At 35.2% G+C, this 26,983-nt stretch overlaps 1 protein-coding gene across 1 annotated transcript in view; it reads right to left on the reverse strand.

Moving 5' to 3' along the window:
* The window catches only part of LOC136038052 (uncharacterized), an 87,151-nt gene that overhangs the window by 46,876 nt on the left and 13,292 nt on the right, over nucleotides 1-26,983 (reverse strand). Inside the window, exons 3-5 of the mRNA XM_065721004.1 lie at nucleotides 25,533-25,628; nucleotides 13,171-13,343; nucleotides 11,558-11,749 (exon numbers count right to left, since the gene is read on the reverse strand). Of these exons, the coding sequence (XP_065577076.1) occupies nucleotides 11,558-11,749; nucleotides 13,171-13,343; nucleotides 25,533-25,628 (461 nt within the window). The remainder of the gene's footprint in view (nucleotides 1-11,557; nucleotides 11,750-13,170; nucleotides 13,344-25,532; nucleotides 25,629-26,983) is intronic.

A 26,983-nucleotide genomic window follows, 5' to 3' on the forward strand; every position in this document is an offset into this window, starting at 1 on the left:
TTCTGAAACTTTGCACCCCTCGTCAATAGTTAAAAAGGAGAGGTACTGCAAATCGACTTGGGTCATTTTAGCTAGTTCAGGTATAAATATGTGATATGCCCAAACTTATGTCACTGTAAATATATTTTTTCCGACAAACAAGGGGTGAATGTCAATAAGTATCACAATTAGGCAACTAAGGGACCTAACAAGTTTTCTTATTTACTTCATTTTTTTCGCTATTCTTTATGTCTGGATATCCAAACACGAGGAGAGGGGAATAAAAGGGGGGTTTCCCTTCAATAGTGGTGAAAGAAATCCCAAACTCTTACAGAAAATATGTAAGATAAAGATTAAAAGTATACTACTTTTGCATTTTCCTTTTGACGCTAATCAAAATACTTCATTGATTCATTAATTTTCGCAGAGACTTTTCCAAAATATAATAATGCCCAAAAAACATTACCCATTGGGTATCAAACAGTCCTTTTGTTAATGTTAATTAATGCGAAGAAAAAAAATAAAAGAGAAAAAGATCGAAATAAGAAAAACAAAGGGAAAAACTATGTTGAAATAAATATTGCTAATAAAGCGTCCAAGTTAAATGGGAACCTAGTTCAATTGAGAATTTGTCAATAGAGTTAGAATCCCAGCGAATTTCTAATATCTCTAATTATTTTTTTTTTACCTACGATGCATATTGTGTGTTAAGTTTTTTTCATTGTTTGCTTTATGGACTTAATTGATTTGGAGGCTGAATATTTCACAGCTAATTAACACTCAAAATAATATTTAGAAATTACCCATGAAGAGGAAAAGCCTTTCAGAAGGAATGAACAAGAAATTGAAATGATATTTAATCTTTCAAGCATAACAAATTATCAGTCCTTTATTGTTCTATGAAAAATACAAGTCAAAAGATTTTTCTTTTCATTCATCGGGATGATTCGCAATGCTTCTAAACTAATGCGTTGTAATGCCCGAAATAATTACAATAGTTAATTTACAACAAGCTTAAAAGTTTGATCGGTATTCATGAATCTCAGTTTGGAAAACAATTGAATTCTCTACAAGGTCATTCGGTTAGCAAAGAAAGATTTTAAGAGCCTGAATTCGGAAATGCAAATATGACGAAAAGTAGACATTACGGAATTTGAAAAAAAAATTATTCTTCTTTTATTCAACTGGTAGTGGGATTGCCTACTCTCCGCCACTTGGTGTATATCTCAGGGTGCATTTTGTTGCAGCACATGTGGCCACTTCGGCCGCACTATGCCACTCAGTGAAACTTCCACTACGTGTAGCACACTTTCGCAAGGTCTAGCGGAATTGTTTTACCAGGGACGTAGGTCAACTAGTGTATACAATTTTTAAAGTGGAAAACCCCTCCAACTAAACTGAGAAGGAATAAGAATAACTTATATTTTTATACCGAGCTTCCGTGAGATAGGAAGAAACCCAAACTTTTTGTGTAATACGCGCATGAAAACTAAAAACCAAAGGACGCTGATAAGAGAAAATATAAAAGTTATCCCTGAGAAAAGGCAGTAAACCATTTGGCGTAACCCAGTGGAGTTCTAAAGACAATTATAAAAACTTGAATTAATAACTGAACTCAATTTTGTATTTGTGTTCTGTCTCTTTTTACCACTTCTGCTGAACAGACAGGCAGAATACACAGCCTTTTTTTTAACTAGTCTATAGCTCTGCCTTCTAACCTAGTTCTTAATATTTTCGAATTGGTTCAAATAATTTGAAAACAAAAGTATCTGACCAGTTTCAGAAATTTTTGGGCTATACCAAAAGAAAATTAGACCTTTAATCGAAGACAATTGCTTTTTGCCACAAGTGTATCAAATTTTTTCTAACGGTAACATATTTTTGTATATTTTTGGACTTAAGGGATGGAACAACCACCCAAAGTAACTTTCCAAAACTATGATCAACAACAAGCCAGCCATTCGATTGAGAAAGTATTTAAACTAAATCTCTTTCACACATTCGCGTAAAGGTAAGAGAAATAAAAAACAATTTTGACAATGAACACATAAAAAGCAAGTTCCTCCATATATGCTTTGGAATCCAGCTCATTTCTAATCTGACAATACACTAATCAAATCTGTGATCGTAATTTACTCGAAAAGTATCCCAAGCTATTCGCTACTTTCAAAATGGGCGTCTACACTGGTGAAAAAAAAAATTTCGTTATAATTTCATTAAGTCCTTGGATTCTTCAATATCAACGAAAAAGAAAATAGTCCAAAACAAAAGACATCATTCACAATAATCAAGACTTAAGCGGCCACAAATACTGATTCTCAGCATGATCTTCAAATAAGTTTCTTTAAGAAAGTTAATTCATTTATTTATATCTCTTGAAACCAGTGAATTTTCATAACATTTTACCTTTTAACTAAAGTTATCTTTTAACGGCATTACACTAGTGCTACGAACTCGAACTACGAACACGAGCTCGTCTATAGGAAGATGATAAGATAATCCACTTCTCATCCCATACTATTCAAATCTTAAATAGTGACGAAGACCACACTGCCTTCTCATCATAAATATACAAATAGAAGGGCATTTTTCCATAAGACAGTGGAATTCCTAACTTTAAATGAATATTTTGACCCTATGTTCAAGGGCCATCCTCGCAAATGAAAATATAAAGGAAACTTACATTAGAATACGACCATTAAAACTTTAAAAATAATTCAAAGCTATGGTCGAACTTCGTTGAAATAAAGAAACTAAAACTTTTTTATTTATTTTTAATTGTCGCATTTTAATGTAAGCTTTTTTTATATTTTCATTTGTATTAAGCTGATGACTTGGATATAGGGTCGAAATATTCATTTAAAGTTTGGAATTCCACTGTCTTACGGAACAAAATCCCCCTTTTGTTCTACTTGATATTCGATACTTCGACCACCTCTCAAGAAATACTAACCGTTCAAATATTTGAGCCCAAAGATTCCTGGCAACTATTTTTAATAAAACACAACCCTACTTAATTAAAATAGATTAGAAACTAAAATTTCTCGTAGATTCCACGAAAATCAAAACTTCACTTATATGGATAGACAGAATTCACTTTTGGAAGGGATATGGACCATTCCTGAAAGGGAGACTAAGGGATGTATTCTAATGTAACCTTTTTTTTGTATTAAGCTGAGGACTGGACATAGGGTCGAAATTTTCCTCCCAAGATTCTTGGCAAATATTTTTAATAAAACACCCCTTACTCAATTAAAATAGATTAGAAACTAAATTTCTTGCAGATTCCAAGAAAATCAAAACTTCCCTTACGTGGATAGACAGAATTCACTTTTGGAAGGGATATGGACCATTCCTGAAAGGGAGGCTAAGGAATGTATTCCACATTAAGTTTTTTGTTTTTTATTTGTATTAAGCTGAGGACTTGGATATAGGCTGGAAATATTCCTCCCAAGATTCCTGGCAACTATTTTTAATAAAACACCCCTTACTTAATTAAAATAGATTAGAAACTAAATTTTCTTGTAGATTTCAAGAAAATCAAAACTTCCCTTATATGGATAGAAAGAATTCACTTTTGTAAGGGATATGGACCATTCCTGAAAGGAAGACTAAGAGATGTATCTGAATTTATTAAACGATTGAACCATCAAAATTGAATATTTACGTAAAATATTTTGCATTTCATGTATGATCTACGTACTAGATTACACCCTGTCTTCTCTAATCAAACTCCTAGACCTAGGGAAGATTCTTTAATCAATGCGCTTAGAATATCATTAATGCGAGAGCCATGTAGTTCCAAAGACTGATTACCATTATTATCTACTCTTTTTGAAGAAATACGATTCGTAGAATAAGCTTGTATTCTCACGAAATCTAGAACGTGTACAAGCATACATTAACTATAGTAAACGTATTTCAATCCTGACTTATACTTCTTTTATTAGAGAACAATACTAACTAATCCATATTTCTAACTGAAAAAGTCTATGTTTTAATGGTCAAGTTTCTAAACTTTGGACAGGAGTTTTTTCTCTTTCAAACAAAGTACAATAGCTACTGTTTCTTCCATTCAGGCGCAGAATAATTCCAAAGACGGATTACATAAATCTAATTTTTTGATAAGAGACAAAGTTAATAAAATACGCTTGAGTTCCCACGAAAGCTAGAACGTGCACAAGCATACATGAACTATCCTAAGCCATCTCAATCTATTCCCAAACCTCTTAGTACCCCAGCTAACAATAGTGGCTAATCCATCCATTGTTAAATCACGGTGTACAGAAACCTGGGGAGCAATAACAGGAAAGGGCAAAACCGAAAGGAAGTCAGCAAATGGTTTACTTATTGAAGCTGCTTTGAATGAAGCAAAAAGGCTCGAGAATTCATGAAAGGAAGTGAAAACTATTGTGTTCAACTACCTGAAATGTACATTTGTGAGCGAAAATCCGTTTAAAAGCCATTAAGCTGGGACTGTCGTGAATTTATGATAGACGGATGATGTTTAATCCCATTCGAGCTGTATGTGCTGCACCCCTTTACTCCATTATGAATTATATCGTAATATCTTCAAACAAGATTAAATGCTTTACAGGCGCGTCGTTTAAAGTCAGGTAACAGAAGAAGGAAATCTAAGAGAGCCCCTTTTTTGAGGCTGTCTTTAAGTCAAACCCTTCCTAAAAAAAAACAAATTGAAATTTTTTTTAGCGAGCCAATCATGTGGTGGGTTAACTATGATGAAACCCACTAAAGTATATACTGTATCTATTTCGTAAAAGCTATTGGCTTTTTTCCTTTTTCAAATAATGTGAAAATAAATATGTGAAATAATGTGATATAATGTGATAATAAATAATGTGAAAATATGCTTTGCTATATTGTGTAGGGAATAAAAACAACGTAAATATCTTTAAAAGTCATTAAGTAGGGGTTGTCATGAATTCATGATAGACGTATGATGTTTAAACCAAGAGAAAGAATATTTAATATATTACTGGGGCATCGATTAAAGCGTGATAAGAGAAAGACCTCCACATAAGTCAGTTTTATGAAGCCGTTCTTAAAAAGCGTACTCAAATACGTAAGTTAAGTCAAACACGTAAATACATAAGTTTCATTAAGTTTGGTCTTACCCATCAAAACCTACGAGCCATAGAAATTTTGTAAAAAAGGTTTCCCCCTTTCAAAAAAGGGAGAAAGACCCCTCGAAGTCATAGAATTTCAATAAAAATCACACCATCGGATTCAGCGTATCAAAGAACCCTACTGTAGAGGTTTCAAGCTCTTATCGGCAAAAACGTGGAATTTTGTTATTTTTGCCAGAAGAAAGATCACGGATGCGTGTTTATTTGTTTCTTTTTTTCTGGGCTGATCATATTGACCCAGAGGGTCTAAAACGTAGAGAGAGGGCTCATAATAAAGGAAATGAAAAGTACTAGTGCCCTTTTCAAGTGACAAAAAAAGTTGGAGGGCAACTAGGCCCCTTCCCATGCCACTTTTTCCTCAAAATCGTCCGATAAAAATTTGGAGATAGCTTTTTTCTTCAGCACAGTCGAAAAGCCTAATATCTATGTCTTTAAAGACAAAATGACCCCTTATAGCCATGCCACTTTTTCCCCAAAATCGTCCAATAAAAATTTGGAGATAGCTTTTTTCTTCAGCATAGTTGAAAAGCCCAATAACTATGTCTTTAAAGACAAAATGACGCCCTATAGCCACTGGGGAAAGGTTTTTAAGTTTTAAAATTTACTCTTGGAAGTAAGCATAGATTTTTCAGGTGAGAAGGGGCGGACGAATTTTCTGCTGGGAAGATTTCACGCGGGGAGGATTTTCCATGAAGAGCGAAGTTTCAAGGGGTGAACTTTCCAAGGGAAGATTTACACTGGGTGAATTTGCCAGAATTCCAAATTTCTTTATATGTCTTGCTTTCTCTTTAGCGATTCAATTTTAGGCATCGAGATGTTAAGGGCAATTGTCCGGGGTAAATTTCCACCAGGATTGAATTACCCAGAAGATATTTCTTTAGGGGGCGAGATTTTTTCGTGGAGGTGGAGTCAGGTATCCTGGCGTTATTTAAAAGACGATCAGAAATTAAATTAAAATACAAGTTTTTTCAACTGAAATTAGGGAGCAACATTAAAACATAAAACAAACAGAAATTATTACGTATATGAGGGGGTTGTCCCCTCCTCAAAACCTCACTCTTTGTGCTAAAGTCTAAATTGTGTCCCGATACTTTATAATCAACTCCTAAAACACAAGGGTCGTTTAATTAGAACAATAATTAACTTTTTTTAAACTGCCCAAAAACTGTAGCTTGAAGAGCGAGGTGTTGAGGAGAGGGGGGGGGGCAATCCCTTTCATATACGTAATAATTTCTGTTCGTTTTAAGTTTTAATGTTGGTCCTTACTTTCAGTTGAAAAAACTTTTTTTTTTTTATTTAACGAAGCTTAGAGACAAACACTTTTTTAAAGGCAAAGAAAAAAGTATGCCGATTACAGTAGAAGTATATAAAATGAAAAAAAAAGCAATTAATTCAAAAAAGACACAAAACAGTAGCCTACTTACAAAAACTAAAATATTAACTCTCAGCATTCAGTTCCGTTGAGCAATGCCGAAGCGTTGGACTGATATTTTTTAACAATATGGACAGCTTTGAACTTGGTTATCAAATATATAATGCCTTTAGACTCAATTGTTTATAAAAAGTTACACATTATCAAAGAAGTTTGTTCAAAGTAAAACATTAAAACTAAAAGGAAATAAAAATTTTAATTCAATATTTTTAATCTAATTTTCAATCCCAAAAACCAATACATTCGACACCTATATGCTTCATAGCTGTAAAAAATCAAATCTTTTTCGAAATGACAACTATTTAAATACAATAACTCCTGGAAAAGAATAAATGATAAGAAAAAACAACAAAAACGTATCCGTTCAGAGGGAAAATACAAAAATTCCTAGCATTCCGTTGAGGAGAAACATTTCTGATTATAGTGGCTTCAAAAATCAGCTAATGGGTGCTCTTGCAATGCAAGCAAAAGTTGACGGCATCTTTTTACCGAAATTGTCCCTTATTAAGTTGTTTTTCTTGTGTTTTCTATAATAATACGAACTTTTTTGTATACTAATAACTACACTAATTACTAATAAACAAATACATATTTAGGATCACCATAAAAAGCAGATTCTTTGATTGAATGTTATCAATAGTTAGGCTCTTATACTTTCGTTATTGACACGGATCATTATTTAGGTACCATTCATTACTATGAAGAATTTGACTTTTTTTTTCTGTTGCTCTAACCAAATCATATAGAAAAAATGTTTGTGGAAAATTGGAAAGGGGTCACTCAGTCACAAATTAGAACTTATATTCTCCTTATTAAAGCCAAAATCTATTGGCAGGCAGCCAGCAATGGGACAGCACAAATTTTTGTCATGGTTTTGCCCTATTCTGCTCTTTTTTCCTTTGGTTTCATTATAATTACTTTATAGTCCCAAATTTCCAGGGGGCCGTGGCCCCCAGCCCCTTCCCTCTGCCGGCGCCGATGTTTCTCACTGTTTTTCTACAGAAAGTCAAGGGCAAACCTCCAGCATTTTTTGGAGGGGGGTAAGAAGGGTCTCTATCCGGACAGTCAAGGGGCGTGGGATATATGATAATTTCCCCTCCACATCATTGGGGGGGCAACTCCCCCCAAAAAATGACGCCCCTGGGGACAGTTAGCCAAACACTTCATAGCAAGGAGTTAACTTTCCGACATTCCCTGTTCGCAGTTACTTCTGTGACAGAGTTGTATTACTTTGAACACTGTAAAAACAAAGGAAAGAATAACCAAAACGAGCATATTTTTTTCCGAAACATGTGAGAAAACATTAAGAAGGATAGGGGCCTTTGAGATTGTGTCCATCCTCCAAAATATTGTTTTTGGCAGAAGTCCCTACTTGTATCGTATTATTAACCACTTGGGGTTTCGGGAACTAGCCTCCCTCCCTTTCCTCAACACTCACCCCCTAGAAACTCACCCCCTAGAAAATCCTTCCCACGTGTATTCCCACAGTACTACCTAATACGAGAAAAACATCTGATTGTCACTGAAAGGGCATAAAAAACTATATTTATAATTAAAACCAAATTAAATCGTTCAGACCCATTATTTACCACTTCATATACACGGTTTTGGAAGAGGTCAGTTAAAGTGCGCGTCTAATTCAACATAATAAGTACTATGAAACGAAAAAGTTTGGTCATCTGCAATTTCTGGCAACCTCCCATTTGGGATTGTATATTGAGTTTCAGTGGCACCCTACGGTTGGATATAAGCACCCTTGCCAAATGTTGACGTGTGACATGACTAAGGCATAGACCCGCACGTACAATTATTATCTCCAATATGGTACTGATTATCGGCAACTCAATTAAGGAACATTAAATATAGGCTCAGCTTTTGATTGTCAGATTAGGGGAGCTTTACTAGACGAAATATGTTCCAGAAGTTAAAATGGCAACAAAAAAGGGTCCTATTCAAAGCCTAATTTTGCAATTTTTTAAGTACGGAGGATAGATAAAATTAAACCTGGTTGTTCGAATTGGTTAAATGGAAACTCAAAAAACAATATAAACCTTAAATATTAGAAAAAAGGGAACTCAATTATTAATGAAAAGGACTTCCACTTGCTGTTACGCATTTTTTGTTATTAGCAGGTACCAAACTCGGTACTTGTATGATATACCCCCTGCATCTCAAGGAGTGAAGTTAGGTGGATCCTAATAAAATATACCCAAGTATGATAAAAATATAATACTTTAGAAACAAATTCGGGCTATATATTTGCACATTAGGGAGGTGGAGGTAAAGCGGAGCGGGTCTGCAAGCATGATGTGCTAGCTACAATTTATGAAGTAAGAATTGTTTTCTGACTTCATACTGCCCAGATACTTTAGCACCCCGCCCCCTTCCACCTCCCTAATGTGAAAATATATAGTCCAAACTATATATTTACCATCTATTCTGTCCATTCTCTGTGTCTTTTATTACACTAAATTGAAAAACCGGTTTACAGTGCGTCAATGCATGAACAACTTGAGATGCAGGGGGTATATCATACAAGTACCCCAAATTTAAATAAAGAAACGGGAGTGAAAAATCAGGAAAAAAATAAACCACAATCATACAACTGGTATCGTTTTTTTTAAGAATCAACGGTCAATGCTTGGAGTTTTCCGGACGAAAAGCACTGACAAATCTAAACAATTAGTTTTAAATATTACCTTGTACTAATGATTGTACGTAAATAATACCTTGCACTTGATGCCCATTTAATTGCACAATCTGTCTTGGCTTTTTCTACAATTGGCCATGACTTGACTTTTCCCACAACTATTCCCTTTCCAATTCAAAAACCAACGGACTCAGTCGAGGCCTTCGGCCTCGACCTCGATCACAGTTCAACGTAATAAACAAGGTCGTAACCGGGGGAGGGGGTTGACCCCCCCCCCCCGAAATATTTGTCCGACTCACAAAAATGTAACAGAAATTAATAAAAACAAAACTGTTGATGCGTTTTTTAAAGTTTTTTGTACCCCCCTGAATTTTTTAGCCCCCCTCCTCTTCCGAAAAAAAACTTCTAGATACAACCCTGGTAATAACCCTTAAGAAAAAGTGGTGCTGCCCTAAAAACTTCATATTTTTGAAACAAATATATGAAACAAAAATATAACAAATATATTTTGAAACGCCTCTGCTTTACCATAGAGTTGCACCAGCTTGGAGCCATTATGAGAAAAACAATTGTAAGTTGTTTATGATAAGTGGACTGAGACATTCTTGTGGACACCATTAAAATCTATTTTTGAAGTGCGACTTTTGTCTCAATTGAATTAATTTTAGCATTTTGTTAGGAATCATTCTTCGAAAATTTTCTATTTTTTTCAAGATTTCCAATATGTTGTAATAAGTCTGGAGATCTTCTATATTCTTCAATAGAAAGGCCTCCACCTTTTAAAGACTAACGTTCTGCTCCTGTTTTAGTAATTAAGCAAACGAAAATTCCATCTTACAGCAATGTTCTGCAAAATCAACAACAATAATCAACATCAACATAATTAATTTCTAAAATCAAAATATTTATGTATTTTTGTAAAAAAAAAAAAAAATTCCAGAACCTTCTCAGGACTATTCATACCTGAAAACTATGACTTTCAAAGATGTGACTTTCAAAGAGGGGACTGAGACTAACTCAAAAGTATAATTTTAGGCATACTGCTTAAGATTTTCCTGAAACTGCGCTGAGACCTTTGGGGGGATCTTAGACAGGGTATTATCTCCATCACCATGTGTGCTAACACGTTCACTCATCAAATATTCAGGAATTTAGAATCAAAGAAAACAATAACAAATACGACATTTTTTCATACACAACGTGTATGAGGTATTAGAAGCGAAATGCTGCGCGCAACATACACTGGGCCTTCTTGGAAGCATCGTTTCAGGTTTCATGCTCGCAAAATACTATTTCATATATTTTGTCAAATGTTTTGACACCTGACCTCTTTTGATTTTAAATGATATATCATTCTGAAATAACAAGTCATGAAATAATTTGTAAATAAAAATTCTAATAATACCTTAATTTTGAAAAATCAAATTCGTAATGTAAACTTGAGTATAAAAACAAATTTTGTACTATGTCACTTTGAGGCTCGGGGACTGAAATGTTCCCCCAGTTCTCTCAACTATCCTCCAATTTCCTCTCTTTTTCAAAGAACTATTGTCTTTATAATTTTTCAAGTTGGGCCTCTACATTTCAACTGTCTTGCAAATTTCATCACATATTCGGGAAGCGAGGCACGTAAATAGCTTCCATAGAAAATACTACGCAGAAACGGTAAAAACAGACCATTTACATCAGAATTATCATAAAATTATCCGAAAGGATCATAAAAAGTATAGAATTTTGAGGGGCTGGGCCTAGAAACTGTCCCCACAGAAGTGACAAAATGTTTTAGCACGTTGCACGCCTATATACATAAGCTCGCAAAATGCACAGTTTTTTTTTCTTCTTCTTCATTTGTTTGATGTCAAAGAGCCAACAGAACTTAGCCTCATATATCCTACGTAAAAGTTATTTCTCAAGTGTCATCACATAGGGGGACGACTGCACATGCCCTTTGGGTGAACGCAAATAAATACGAAGTGCAAAAGTTGTAAAAGACTAGAGGAACATAACAATGAATTCTGAATAAAAAATGTCTTGTTTGACTGACAGGCGAAAGGACCTCGGAAAGGACTTGTGGCATATTGAGCCCTTCATGAGTCTGGTGCTGCAAAACATATTATGAAACAAATATCTAGACTTTGCTGGCTAGACCTATCCTGTCTTGCCCCTTACAATAATATATGCGTGCCCTCCTATAATTTCTAAATGAATACCCAAAGTTTTACTTGGGAAAACGTCAATATAAAGACTCTTCTGGTACTATTGAAAGCCACGAAGCTGAAATAATGAGATACTAGCTTATCATCATATTGAATTGCACCCAGAAGGCAGGTGAATAAATTGTTAACTTACTGGTAATCCAAGAAGGTCTTTAAATACACCGCCATCAGAAGTAAGCAATGCGTCCTCTTCAATAAGATGGACATCTGTCACAGGTATCGCAAGACGGCGAGAAATTTTTGTGGCTTCCTGCAGAGCTTGTGTACAAGTTCCAACTAATCGTAAGGTCTTCGCTCTTAACGCTTTTGCCACGGCGACAGTAGCCTGCAAATAATGTTTTATATTGTACATAATACGAGAAGTGTTTGGGGCAAACAGTTTTAGCATTTACGAATTAGTTGGTTTCTGAAAATTTTTCGCAAAGCAAGCATTTTTAAAGGAAAAATCCTTACGTTTTTGAAGAGACGACCTATTCGTTTCTTAATTTTAGCCCCCAATCTGAATCCTACAAGCGAACAGACGCACAAAAACTCAGAGCTAGGTTAATTTGCGGCTTTGCGAAAAAAATGAAAACGGAAAAAATCCGTATGAACATACATTATTTGACCAGAAATTCGCAAGACAGAAAACGATACATTCCCAGGACCCCAAACCGATACGAATGATAAAAGTTCCTTCCGTCCTTGCCTTAAATTGATTGGGATCAATCTAGTGCTCAGTGAGGTGGCCTTTACGCTTGATAAACGAGGGGTACAAACCTCTCATTTTGTACGTGGTTTGTTTTAGATTGGTTTTCAATAAGCGTGGCCATTATTTAGAAGCTATTAACGTGACGTTTAAAACAGCGTTGTATCAAAATCCTAAATACCAGAGGATTTTAACGGAACCAAGCTTGAACCCAACCCCTCCACCACGTTTATGTCTGGCAGGAAAAGAGCAATGTTTGTATAACATTATGTGTTTGATTCATGATTGGACCAATCAGGGTTTTGAAGCTGCATCAACTCCAGGTTTTGCGGAAACAACACACTGTGCTTAATTGAATTCTGTCAAATCAATGTATCTACAATATTAGACGCTTGAATTCAACAGTCTATATAATGCGCAATGCAAGTATTTGGTATTATTTTGCCTAATCATAACACCATTTCACGAGACGAATAAAACAGCCTTGGTGTTTGAGTAAAAAATAAAGGCAAACAAGTAATAAAGTGAATCTATAGGGCAGTCTTTGCCATTATGAAGCATGGCATCGGTTGTCATCTCTAGGATCTATAAGTTGCAACAACGGATTTGGTTCGATATATCCTCAATTCCACCCAAAACCCCTTTTCCTCAAAAGTATAAATTCTTTAAAAATTTCACTACACCCTCTTACAGATTCATATTGGCTAATCTAAATATCCTCCCTAATGAATTATTAACGAATAAAAACTACTAATTATATTAGCGACATTATTATTAACGAGTAATTATAATAATCATTAACTTTATTATCATTAGCTTTAACTACAATAATATAATACTATAACTATATTAATAATTACATAAACAATTGTTACATAATAACAATTGTTAAAATAATAACAACAACTATAATAATTATTAACTTTATAATTATTAATAATTATAGTATATAATAAAAATTATTAATCATAATAATTACAATAATCATTAATATAATAATTTTAATAGTTACTTATTAATAATTATAATTAAATTAATAAATAATTATTAACGAATACCCTAGCAACTGCTTCAACTCCAGGTGCTGCGGCAACAACATACTGCGCTGAATTTGATTCGTGAAGTAGGTTCTCCGTTGCTCTGGGAGAAGCTGTCATCAAAACCACATCATTTGCAGCTAAAACTGACGCAACATCTCTGAGTAATTTAGGGTCACCAACGCCAATAGCCCCTAAAATATTTAAGATGTTTATACCAGGAGTAATCCCTGAGGAGGCTGTAGGGGCCATGATCCATCGTTATTTTCATAAAAGGAAAAAAAATACAATATGAAAACAGGGGCATCAATTTAGAAATTTTACTTTTCTAAATATATGGAAAAAAATTTGGTTACTTTTTAAGTTTTCTTCAATGAAAATGCCAAAAAAAAGAACCAAGAACGATATATTCAAATCTAGGGGGGGGTAGTTGCCACCCTCTTAACCACAGCCCCCAGTTGACGCGCCTGTATGAAGGAGAAAGGAACTTTCAGAAATATTTAAGGCTTTAATAATATAATTTTTAAGGAGCCAAGCACCAAGAATGCCCTGGTGAGAAAGGGAGAGCTAAACCCCATTTTCAAGTAAATTTTATTTTCTATATATATTTAAAAGATTTTATGAGTCTTAGGTCATAATGCCCCCTCAAAAAAAGGGGTCCGTGTCTCCCTCTCCTTAGCCAATGTAGTCAGCAGCAGTTCTAGGCCAGGGAAGGGGGAGCTACCCCCTCCCCCCAGTTTTTATTACACCTGACACTAAATTCCTTTTATTTTGTGTTTTTTATATTCCTATAGTATATGTCACTCCCCCATATTCTGAGACCTAAAACCGCCACTGAAGGTAGTACCTAAAACTTTTAATTATTAGAAGGAAAAAACGATATATTAAGGGGAAATTACTCACATCAAGGTAGAATTATGCTAATTATCTGGACGAGTCCATGAGACTTAGTATTTATCAGGAAGTCTGCATTAGAGTTTTGTCCCAGATCCAGTTAATCAAAAAACGCACAATTTGGGAGTATTCCATTGACAGTCTGCCTTGTCCTATTAGCTATTCCAAGTTGACCAATTTCAGCGTGGATTGGCACAAAGCCCAGAACAAGCTAGTGGAGGGGTTGACTCAGAGAGGGCAAATATTTTTACAGAGTGTGCCAAAAGCTAAAAAACAAGAGCTCATATGGCACTTGTGACGAGGTCGGAAGAGCCTAGAGCCAAGAGCTCATACGGCATGAGCTCTAGCAAAATTCTAAGGATCAATGGATTGCTTTAAAAGAAAAATCAGAGGCTTACTGCCGGTCGGGATTTAAAATAAGAGCTCTGAGTCACGAGGTCCTTCTAAATATCAAAATTCATTAAGATCCGGTCACCCCAAGATGGTCAAATCGGGGAAAACGAATTTATCAAGTCAATTTGTACAGCCTCTTGACACGCCTACCAATTTCCATCGTCCTAGCACGTCCAGAAGCACCAAACTCGCCAAAGCACTTAACCCTACCATCTAACTCCCCCAAAGAGAGCGGATCCAGTCCGGTTACGTCAATCACGTATCTACGACATTTATAAGCGTTTTCGAAGATTTCCGGTTTCCCCCTCCAACTCCCCCCAATGTCAACAGATCTGGTCGGGATTTGAAATAAGAGCTCTGAGACATAGGTTCCTTCTAAATATCAAATTTCATTAAGATCCGGTCACCCGTTCTTAAGTTAAAAATACCTCAATTTTTCTAATTTTTCCAAATTAACAACCCCCAGCTCCCCCAAAAAGAACGAATCCGTGCCAATTATGTCAATCTCGTATCTTTAACTTGTGCTTATTCTTCCCATCAAGTTTCATCCCGATCTCTCCACTCTAAGTGTTTTCCAAGATTTCCGGTTTCCAAGATTTCTGTTTCCCCCATCCAACCATCTATGTCCCCAAATTCAATCTGAATTGAAAGTGGAGCATCTGAGACATAAGATTCTTCTATATATCAAGTTTCATTAAGATCCGATCACCCATTCGTAGGATACCTCGATTTTCACGTTTTCCAAGAATTCCGGATTTCCCCTCCAACTCCCTTAAATGTCACCAGATCTGTTCGGGATTTAAAATGAGAATTATAAAGCACAAGATCCTTCTAGATATCAAATTTCATTAAGATCGGATCACCCGTTCGTAAGTCACAAATACCTCATTTTTTCTAATTTTTCCAAATTAATTTAATTTTTCCATTTTAGGTTCCCCCCCTACTTCCCCTTCACCGGATAAAACCGGGATTTAAAATAAGAGCTCAGAGACATGACATCCTTCCAAACATTAAATTTCATTAAGATCCGATCACTCCTTCGTAAGTTAAAAATACCTCATTTTTCTAATTTTTCAGAATTAACCCAACCCCCAAACTCCCCCAAAGAGAGCGGATCCATTCCGGTTATGTCAATCACGTATCTAAGACTTGTGCTTATTTTTCCCACCAAGTTTCATCCCGATCCCTCCACTCTAAGCGTTTTCCAAGATTTTAGGCTCTCCCCTCAATTCCCCCCTATGTCACCGGATCCAGTCAGGATTTAAAATAAGAGCTCTGAGACACGATAGCCTTCCAAACTTCAACTTTCATTAAGATCCGATCACTCCTTCGTAAGTTAAAAGTACCTAATTTTTGCTAATTTTTCAGAATTAACCCTCCCTCCAACTCCCCCAACTCCGGTTATGTCAATAACATATCTAGGACTTCCGCTTATTTTTCCCACCAAGTTTCATCCCGATCCCTCCACTCTAAGCGTTTTCCAAGATTTTAGGTTCCCCCCTCCAACTCCCCCCAATGTCACCGGATCTGGTCGGGATTTAAAATAAGAGCTCTGGGACACTATATCCTTTCAAACATCAAATTTCATTAAGATCCCATCACCGGTTCGTAAGTTAAAAATACTTCATTTTTTCTATTTTTTCCGAATTAACCGGCCCCCCACCACCCCAGATGGTCAAATCGGGAAAAAGACTATTTCTAATTTAATCTGGTTCGGTCCCTGATACGCCTGCCAAATTTCATCGTCCCAGGTTACCTGGAAGTGCCTAAAGTAGCAAAAACGGGGCAGACCGACATACCGACAGAATTTGCGATCGCTATATGCCACTTGGTTAATACCAAGTGCCATAAAAAGACTAGACCAACACTTGCTCTGAAGGAATGACAGAGATCCGTAGAGTGCCGGCTCAAAGTTCAGCCAGCAATCAGCTCTGTTTGGTTTGCTTTGTGTCCGGTCTTTGATGCTGTTTCCTTGCCAATTCTTTCGATTTTTGGAGAAGGTATGAATTTCCAGGCGAAGTATTTTGTACAGTATTTTCCCAAAATGAATTAAACTCGCCAGAATCAAGTTTCGTGTAAGACCCTTCCCGCAGTAATCGTTACTTTTGACAGAAAGCGAATTTCTGGCCGAAATGTTGCAAAACAAATAGTTTTGTCACTGAACTCAGAATTCTATTTCTTTCTGTATTGTCACTAATTGGTTCGGCAGTCAAAATTAAATATTGGTGTAGATATTATCTACTAGGGCGAGGGTTCGAATCCTAGTGTACCCAATTATTTAGTTTGGGACGGGTCAGTGGCGTGATTCTGTAAGCTCACCCGGAGTCGACCCAGCTCTAAATGGGTACCTGGAGAAATCTGGGGAAGGTAAACAGGAAAGGTGTGCGAAAGCATAGGATGGTTGGCCCACAGCCCCCCCCCCCACATTCCATTTCCTGGCTGAAGGGCTAAGAAACGGAGATCGGCACCGCCGGTAGGGACTGTAAAGTCTAATGCCGTATTCTTTACCTTTTTTTATTATCTACTAGATAGCACCTTTTTTACAGCTTTAGCCTTAAATGACCGAAATGGTATCGGCAACTTAACTAATTAACAGCCGTTTTGGTTTGACTGTCCGAATGTTTTGTTTGACAACTAAGTGCTCGGATATGGATTCTAATTTGAGGGGTACACCCTTAGCTAGGACGGCTGTCGTCGTTAAGTAAGTCACGAAAGTAGTCAGTAAAATGGATACCCATAAAACTAATGGATTTCTAAATTAGTTTATTGGGTAAGAGTAAATTGAATTTAACCCGTAGTTTTCTATGTCTATGTTCAATGTAAAAAACAAGTCTCGATTTATGACTTATTGAAGTTTTTTGTCAAAGAAAATGGGAAGTTGATTAAACCAAGCTCGTTCCTGAGAAAAAAAAACCAAACACATTCTAACCTTACCCAGAAAAATCTTAAGTCAATTATAAAAACATAAATCAGAATTATTTTTCATATTATATTTCATCACTTCTGTACTTTTCCTCCACAATGGACAGAAGATAAAAAGAACAATTGGGCAGAAGAACACAACGGGTTTACTTATGTAAGTATTTTTTTACCCACCTATGTTTTATTGGGTTATCACCAATAAAAGAAACAGTTCAAAATCCAAAAAATCTGCCTATTTTCAGAAAATTCTAGGTTACGTCTAAATGAACTTCAACCTTTAATTGAAATCTAAGTTTTAACAAATTCATAGCAAGCTTAAAATCATCCCTTACAAACTAAAGCCCCCCAAGTAAGGCCGTAGCCAAGATTTTTGTCCAGAGGGGGGAGGGACATTGTACATTTTTGTTCGGTTTTTATGTGTTGGATACAAATTTTTAGGGGGTTAAACCCCCTAGAGCCCCCTGAATAAGGCCATGGCGGTCACTATTAACCTAGGTTTTTAAAAAAATTGCATTTCACTTTAATACTCAGATTCTAGAAGTTCGATAAAAAAAAAAACGTCTCATCGCCAGGCGAATATTTGGCTGTTATCTGTTTCAAATCAAACCAGTAAGATAAGTTTCTCTGGCCAGAAAAATTGCGTACTAAGTTAAAGCTTCTTGTTTACACGCCAGGCAGAATATACAGCATCGGACAAATCAAACAGTTCGTGGAAATTAAAAATATAAGTAAGGAGCGACCAGGCTCAACAGTAACCGAAACTCTAAAAAACGGAGTTTTGATACCAACAGATGCATCAAAACAATCAAATTTTTATGTTGATTTCAAATATATAAATTTCATCAAGTTTAGTCTTACCCATCAAAAGTTACATGCCTAAGAAAATTTGAAAACTTAATCCCCCACAGTCCCCGGGAGAAAGGCTGCAAGTTATGACCTTTGCTCAATATTTATATATAGCCTAGTATTGATTATTGAAAAGTATACAGACGTTTTTAGGGGGATTGTCTCTGGTAGTAGGGGGGGGGGGTACATGGGAGGATCTATCAATAGAAGAAGTTTTCATGGGGGAAGGGACATTGCTATGAAGGGGCGCCGGATTTCCCAGCATTATTTAAAAAACCATCAGAAATGAAATAAAAATGTCTTTTTTACAAATATAGAAGTTCTTCACGAAATTTAATTCTTAAGTCATGTATATTTATTACTAATAAGAACGTTCGTAAATAAAATTAAAAGTTCAAGTGCCCTTTTTAGACAAAAAAAAAATTGGAGGGCAACTAGGCCCCCTCCTCCTCCCCTTCTTCTCAAAATTGTCCTATCAAAATTTTGAGAAAGCCATTTAGCAAAAAAAAAGTAAAATTAACATGCAAATTTCGTTTTAATTATTCATGTACGGTGAGCCAAAATTAAAACCTGCATTAATTCAGAACCGTTCAGAAATTAAATAATTCTTTTTTTACCGAAAGTAAGGAGCGACATTAAAACTAAAACGAAAATGTATTATTCCGTATGTGAAAGGGGCTGTCTCATCCTCAACGCCTGGCTTTTTACGCTAAAGTTTGACTCTTCATCACAACTCTATTTTTTAAAACAAGAAAAAAAACTTTAGCGTAAAGAGCGAGGCACTGAGGAGGGTAAAGCGCCTTTCATATACGGAATAATTTCTGTTCTGTTTAGGTTTTAATGTCGCTCCTTACTTTCGGTTAAAAAAAACTTATTCTTTATTTAATTTTCGAGAAGAACTCTGATTTCGTCTCCGAAGAAAACTCCGGAGAAATCCACTAACAATCAGACATTCCAGCTTGCATAGCGATACCATTTTTATAGTTTCACTTAGCGTGATTTGCCGTCTTCTGTCAGGACTTGCCTTTGTTTACGAAGTCAACATAACCTTTTTTTGCAATCAGCATAGACTATAACTTACCATCAGCTGGATTTATTCTTTTACGTCCAAAGCTCGTACTTTCACAAATTTATTTGATTAATCATTTTGGCATAGTTATTAAAATACCATCAACAGAACGGTATCCAGACACATTAAGGATTGTGAAAAAGTCATTTCAGAAAAAAGGACATCGATCATGTAAAAGTTGGTCACTAGCTAGAAAAGTCTTTATTCAATGAAGCATATATTGACAAGTCTTATATTTTAAAAGTCATCAATTCATAATTGTCATGTTAGTTGAGTTGCGCAAATTAACTACTGCACGCCCAATTAATCTATTTATTCTTATTGCAGGCTTTAAATTTAACGTGGAAAAAAATTATTGAGGTCTTTGAAAGGATTTTTTATAGGTATACACTTCCATCTCAAGGCGAGGAGTCACCAGAGGGTTTTTCATAGTTGACATAAAAAGTGTACTTCCAGGCCATGTAAGTACGCAGCATTTTTTTTTTGGGGGGGGGAGGACAGGGTGTAATAAAAGAATTAAGGGAGGGCAGTAAAAAAAAAACAAATATTCCTTTGTGATTTAAAAAACGAAGTGTCTAGAAATTCAAAACCATTTCGGACTACAGGGGGAGCCCCTATCCCACTAATATTTGTACTCTGCAGAATGCCACCTATGCCTAGGGGAAGCGCCGAAGTTCAATTTATTTTACCTTTTCAAATAGAGCTCCGTTATCCTTCTTTCGCAGCATAGAAAGGAACTGTGAATTTTTGCATTTAGACATGAACTCAATATTACCGGAAGTAATACGGTAAAAATTACAGGATTTAAATTAATTTATTACTTGGTTTTTGATTAATATACTGCTGGATTTTAATTTTAATTTCAGATTTAACCCTAAATTGAATAGAATAAGGCTCGAAATTCTATTGACACTGTCGAAATTGTATAATTGTAATAGACACTATTGTTCAAATCCCAACTAGGTGACCTTAGCCGAGATTTAAATTTCCATTCCACAAAAGAATATCACTGCGGCTTTTTGAATTTGTATCACCTTACATCATATAATCATAATCAAATCAGAATTCAGATAAACGCCTGATTACCCACAAAGAAGTATTCACGATTTTTTGGAGTGGGGACATAAATAAAATTTAAAAATCACACCCAAAATTTGTTTATATGCATTTTTTTTACGTGTTTATATATATATATATATATATATATATATATATATATATATATATATATATATATATATATATATATATATATATATATATATATATATATATATATATATATATATATATATATATATATATATATATATATATATATATATATACATATGTATATATATGTATTACACAGCTATGAAATGCAAACAATCTTTTATTATTTAATATACCCCCCCCCCTCCTGCACTGCACGTAGTCGACAAAATGAAATCAAAATTGTTTTAATTAAATGCAATGTTTTTTTTCTAATTAGAAAAAAATGGCAGACGGATACATCGCCGTGGCACACTTCGTAATCACCTGTCCCGCTTTATGTGGTCTTCATTTACCATAAAAATCTATCAAAACAATAACCCATGTTTCCGCGTATTACCTTAGTCAATGATCCGTAGGAAACAGCTGCTAGGTTAGGGTCTCCCCCCAGTACAGCCCCTACAGACTGATCCCTAATATCTTTAAAGTAATCCGTCAATATTTACGTCCGCCTTGTTCGTGATATATGCCAGCTAAAAAGGCCTTCATCCTTAATGGGTCAATTTTGTTATTCAGATATCTTTCCCCGGAAATTCGGCTTTTTTGTAATTAATGGAAAATCATTGGGTGCTTTATTAAAAGAGTCAACTTTTAAATTTAACAACTACAATGTTCAAAATACAAAAAAAAACTTAGAAATTGAATCCATCTTGAGTTTATTGAGATATCTTCATCTTGAGTTCATTGAGATATCAAATAGAATATCTTCAGACTCATGAAGAGTTGTCACTAGACAGCGATAAAAACAAGAGCTTCAAACCACAAAATTTAGGGGTCAAATTTCCTCTGCCCCCCCATACCCAATTGACGCTACTGACTAAAAGAAATTTACTTTCTAAAGAAAAAATAAACGGGGTAAAAACTTAAAACCATCAGAAAATAGCCCACAGTAAAGAAAGAGGTTTATGAGGTGTTCTTAGTTTAGTTTATTTAAATACAAATAAAAAAGGTTAACTCATGTTTTCAAAAGAGCTCTTCTCAGAAAATAGGTGAAATAAACGAAATAGTTTGTCATAAAGATGGGATAAAAAAAAACTAGAAAGAAAGAAAGAGAGGAAAATCTATGTGTTCTTTGTTTCTAGATTTCGGTTAAACAAAAAAAGATTTTTTTTCACCTGAAAGTATGTAGCAGTACTAAAACGAACAGAAATTACTCCGTACATGAAAGGAATTGCCCCTCTTTAGAAGCTCAGTCTTGACGAGTTTTTTTAGTACTTGAGTTTTTTAGTACTTTTAAAAAAGCTTCTTATTCTAATTAAACGATCCTTGGGTTTCATGAGTCATTGCTAAAGAATTGGGAAAAAAAGACAAACTTTCAAGGATAGAAGTAGGAAAAGACGAGTATATTCCAAACACTCAAGAGGTTAATTGTGACAGAAAAAAGAGAGTTGGGAAAGGCACCATCAAATACTTTAATTTGGGCTGCAGATCTATTTCCAAAAATTGCATCACACAGCGTTAAAATTGTTCGAGGTATCAGAAAGTCAGAATTTTGAATTAAAATAGGCCAGGTACTTATGTAAATAGCGAACCCACTCAAGTTCTTGGTCTGAGAAGATCTGTTAGATCTGAGAAAAACTGGTTTAGCTGTCTGTATTCGAAGACAATTAGCCTAGGCTCAGTGAAAAAAAAAACTACACTGTAGGTACATTTTAATTAAATATTTAATCTTTAAAGTTAGTTTTGGTATTTCCATAATTCTTGTGTCGTAGTTTCTATAATTTTGTTACTAAAGTATTATATTTTCATTAGATTTTGGTATATTTCATTAGGATTAACGCAACTTCACTTCTTGAGTGAGGTCGCTATAATACATAAGCACCATAGGTCATTTGGGAGATGGTGAAGGGGCAGCCGTGGATTGAAGGATTTCTGATAAACTTTTGTTCCTCCGAAGTGACAACTTATCTTTATTCTCAATATTTTTTTGAGTCTGTGAATTATCACAGGAAGCACACCGCGAAGCCCTTTTAAGTAGCTACTAACCCTAAGTCAAACACCACTTGATATTTTATATGACTCCACTTGAAAATTCATTAGCAAATTTCCGCCATATTGCTCACGTCTGGAAAAAGGGGAAATGCTCCCTATGTTTCCGCTGTATATTTCCGCCTTCTGTTTGGTGTTTCAACATTGAGCGAGGTCACTACAGTCGAGGGATGGGCATAAAACGGAAATGGGCATACGACGGAAATCACTCAACAAATATTTGAAGATGCAAAAGTTAAGTAATTCTACATAAATTCATTTCCCCAATTGTTAGCAGCCTACCTAAGAATTTCCCTTTAGGGGGGAGAGAGCCATTGCCTTTAATTGGTTGCGGTTATTGACTTGTATGCAAAAAGTGAGACAAAGACCAGGGAACTCGCTCACCTATGTGACTTCAATATCCTTCATCCTCAATCGTGTATAATGCAAATGAATTACGTTTATCTCATATACACAAGTAAAACATGATTAATATGTACCATTACTACAAAGACCATAGAATGAATAAAATATTTACGTGTCCAATAACAATTGGGTATGGAAGATAAGTTCTCTAAAATACTCGTTAGCCAAAGTGACATTCTTGATACACTGTTTTTGCACTTCAACACGGCAATACTGACCAATGAGCATTAGCCCTTGAATTCTAATAATCTGATGATCGTCGTGCGCTGGAATCAACCTATATACTAAAGCTGCTATGACAAAAAAAAACTTCTGGCACTGTTAAACCAACTATGGCTCCTTCATCCCTGTATGTTTGAAGTTTTTACTTCAGTACCAGCCCAAACGTTTCTGAAGATTAAACATTCCCTTTTATTATTTTATCGCAGCCAAAGCACAGCGTCATTCCCTCACTTATGTATTCATCTCTCCCCTTCCCTAGGTATAACTAGGTAAAACTATCCAAGGAAATAGTAACGTTTAATACCTTTGCGGGCCAATTAACCTATCCTCAAGAAAACACTCATAAAAAAGCTAGCATTTGATTCTCTTTTTCATTTAGTGACCATTAAAAAAATCACTTAGTAACCAACAGCCCTGCTTAACCACGTACACACGAATTTTATTTCAGAAGGGTAATAACAAAAACCAATTATTATTTGACATTTAATTAAGTAGTAATCTACCCGTTAATCCGAAAAATTTAGGAAATGGGAGGGGGGCAGGCCACGATACCATTCTGCATACGTCCCTGTCCTTATCGTCTCAAACACCCTAGATTTAGGCAATATTCACATTCCAAAGACCTTTATTCTATACACCATTGTCCCCTTGTATTATAATATATATTCCAAATTTTATAGAATTACAATTCCTTTACTCTCCTCTATATTTCCCAGGTGTTTAAAGTATTTCCAAACAAAGCGAGTAAAGATCTGCTAGAATTATATGTAGACGACAATGCACTAATTCATAAAAACAAAATAACCCAACAAAGAAGTAAGCTGATATGTACAGTACAGACTGGACTTGAAAACCACAATTGAGTTAGCTATAGGCAAGTTATATACAGCAGCCAGGAAATGAAACCCAAGTGACGGCTTTGAAAAGGGTGGCGGTCTGCAACTTCCGTTACAGACAGCACATGTGCAACTTCGGCCAAGCGTTGAAAATATGATGGGTTATTCTTCTTACAAAAAGAATGCTTATTACGAATTTGACTGTGAAAAAAAAACAACAAAAACGAAGAGCGCTATGGCTGTTTGTTAAAAAAAAATAATAAAATAACAAGCGTGTGTCAACTGACAAAACGGATTATTGTGCATCCTACAAAATATCCTTCAACAGCCTATAAGAATGGCAAAATGTCAAACAAATAGAAGAAAATTTCGCTCTGAATCTTGGCTGTAAAAATGGTTCTAGGCGTTTATCCCCCCAGAAAATAGTCCCCGGTGGAAAATTGGGTTGACTTGTCCTTTTTTTAGTTTCGTTGAGAAGAGCTACGGACAGAGGAAAAGAGGAATTTACACATCATATGCATCTTAAAAACTAATTTCTGTTCGTTTTTTATTGACATAGACTTTTTCATGGATTTTTTTTTATACATATGTTTGTTTTTTTCTATTAGACGCCCTCATTTTCTATTTTTCTATATTCTCCCCGGGGAGTGGAGTATTTCCACGAGGGGTATTTTTCGAGGGGATAAAGAACGGTTACCATAAAAATTAGCAAGTCAAACCAGCGCAGTACATGTGAACCAACATTTCCCAGTCAAACTACCACGTTATCATTTTTATTTGGACCGAATTTTCTTAAATACTTTATAACAAGGTTCTTTAAGTTTCCTAGGCCTTAAACCGGCAAATCTGTGTAAATTTTTCCCGAAACAGTATGTTTCTTCAAAAAATGGATGCCACATATTCCTAAGACAATCCCTAGGAAACAGAACCCTTTATTGAATAAAGAATATGAAAATATGATTTCAACTCACATTCCAGTATTAGTTATTTCAACACTTGAAATAATTGACCAATAGCAGAAGAGACTTTATGACTTCAATTATATGACAAATCACGAAGGGATGTGAGAGTACAAAACATAACAGTAGTGCAAGGGGTTGTAAACTATGCTCCCGGCCCCGTACACAAAAGTCCTCCTGCATGTATCCCCTTACACCAAGGCCCTTATTTTATAGCACATCATGAGTGAGCTTTTTTCGAGATAGAGAACTTTTCAAGGTTTATGCGCAGAAGAAACTGACGTATACTACCTAAATCATGTGATCCGTTGTTACTGTATGATTTACATGATTAATGCGTTTTGGATTCGAAAATAACTCAACTAGGGGGGAAAATGCCTTAAAGTAACAGCAAATCAAGAGAATGAAATCTGATCCCTTCGCCGACTTCACCAAGCGTTTCAGCGGAGGGGGAGAGGAAAAAATCAAAGGAATAACGAAAGTAAAAAGGAAAAGAAAAGTATTTTAAAATCGGAGTAAAGTAAAAAAGAAAAAAGGGAATATAGGAAATGTAGAAAAACAATGAATTGTAGCATGAAAATGAAATAAACAAACCTATAACAGGTGAAGTGCCATTTTCTTTCTTCATTAGGTCATTTAAGATGGTCACTGCATCCGCTTTTGAAACAAAGCCTCTTACAGGTTTGATATCTAGAAAAGAAAATTCTTAAGATTTTAAAAGTAAATATAGGTAAGTGGGAAAAGAGAGTCAAAATCTCAATACGGTTCAATCGAAAAGGACAAAAAAAATCCAGTGTTTTAGTTTTTCCAACGTTTTTTAACATCGACGTCTAAACATCTTAAAATGAAAATTAAGTTATATTTATAGGTAAGTACATAATTGCATATTTAATCAGGTGGAAAAAAAACACAGTAATAAAAAAATGAAAGCACAGACGTCATCGTATACTCCCTGCAAGGTTTTACGACCGAGAATGCTGGAAAAAGACAACGGCAACAAAAACAAAATAAGTGGAAAAAAAACACCGACTAAAAAGAAAAATGAGAAGCAGCTGTCCCACGTGACTATACACCAAAAACCAAGCAGAAACGAAGGGCCATGCGCAATCGAAATTCTGATTTGGGCCAGAGATATCTACCACGTATTGATAAAAAAAAAATCACAATTTTTTTTTTATTATTTTGACAAAAGTCAAAAATGGTTTTAATTGTAGTTGCGTTCAAGGAGAACTAATCCACAAAATACTTTTGACTAATACTTATAAGACAAAACACACTTAAAGGTGAAACAGAGCATGACATTTCATAAAAATATGAGTTTTCTCGCAGAAAAAACCTTTTCCATAAATACCATCTTTCTGAATTAATTTTCTAATGGCTTGTCCATCGTCACCACACAAAAACGTCCTGGATAGACTTATCCCTGACTTTAGATACCAATCTTTAAAGCTAAACGTTAATTTTTTTCATTATCTTAAATAAATTCTCTAAGCGGAGGCCCGTGTTTAGAATTTTTTGTTCGGGGGTGGGGATTATAAAATTTTACGAAAAGAATCATAAATTTGTTTATATATATTTTCGTTACGTTTAGTCGAGTCAGAAACAAATTCTGGGGGAGGGTTCAAACCCTGTAACCCCTTCCACCTCTTTAATACGGTCTTGCTCTAGGCTCTAAGTAAACCATGCCGCAGAATTTCATATAAACTTTGTTTCTTTTATTACTCTACTCTCCACAATCTAAAATACAATCACAGGCTTAATAAGAATATGGGAAGATACATGCAAGGTTTTGATCTTGATTTTCAGTAGTTTATTGATTCCACTCCACCTTAATACGGCCTTGCTCTAAGTAAACCATGCAGAAACCATGCAGAATCGCATTTAAACTTTTTTTTTTTTTTACTCTGCTCTCTATAATCTAAAATACAATCACAGGCTTAATAAGAATATGGGACGATACATACAAGGTTTTGATCTCGATTTTCAGCAATTTATTTAAGTTTAATCAAACTTAAAAATTAAAATTTAGTTAAATCGAATTCGTC

The sequence above is a fragment of the Artemia franciscana genome, chromosome 17 (genome assembly GCF_032884065.1).
Source record: "Artemia franciscana chromosome 17, ASM3288406v1, whole genome shotgun sequence".
Classification (NCBI taxonomy): Eukaryota; Metazoa; Arthropoda; class Branchiopoda; order Anostraca; family Artemiidae; genus Artemia; species Artemia franciscana.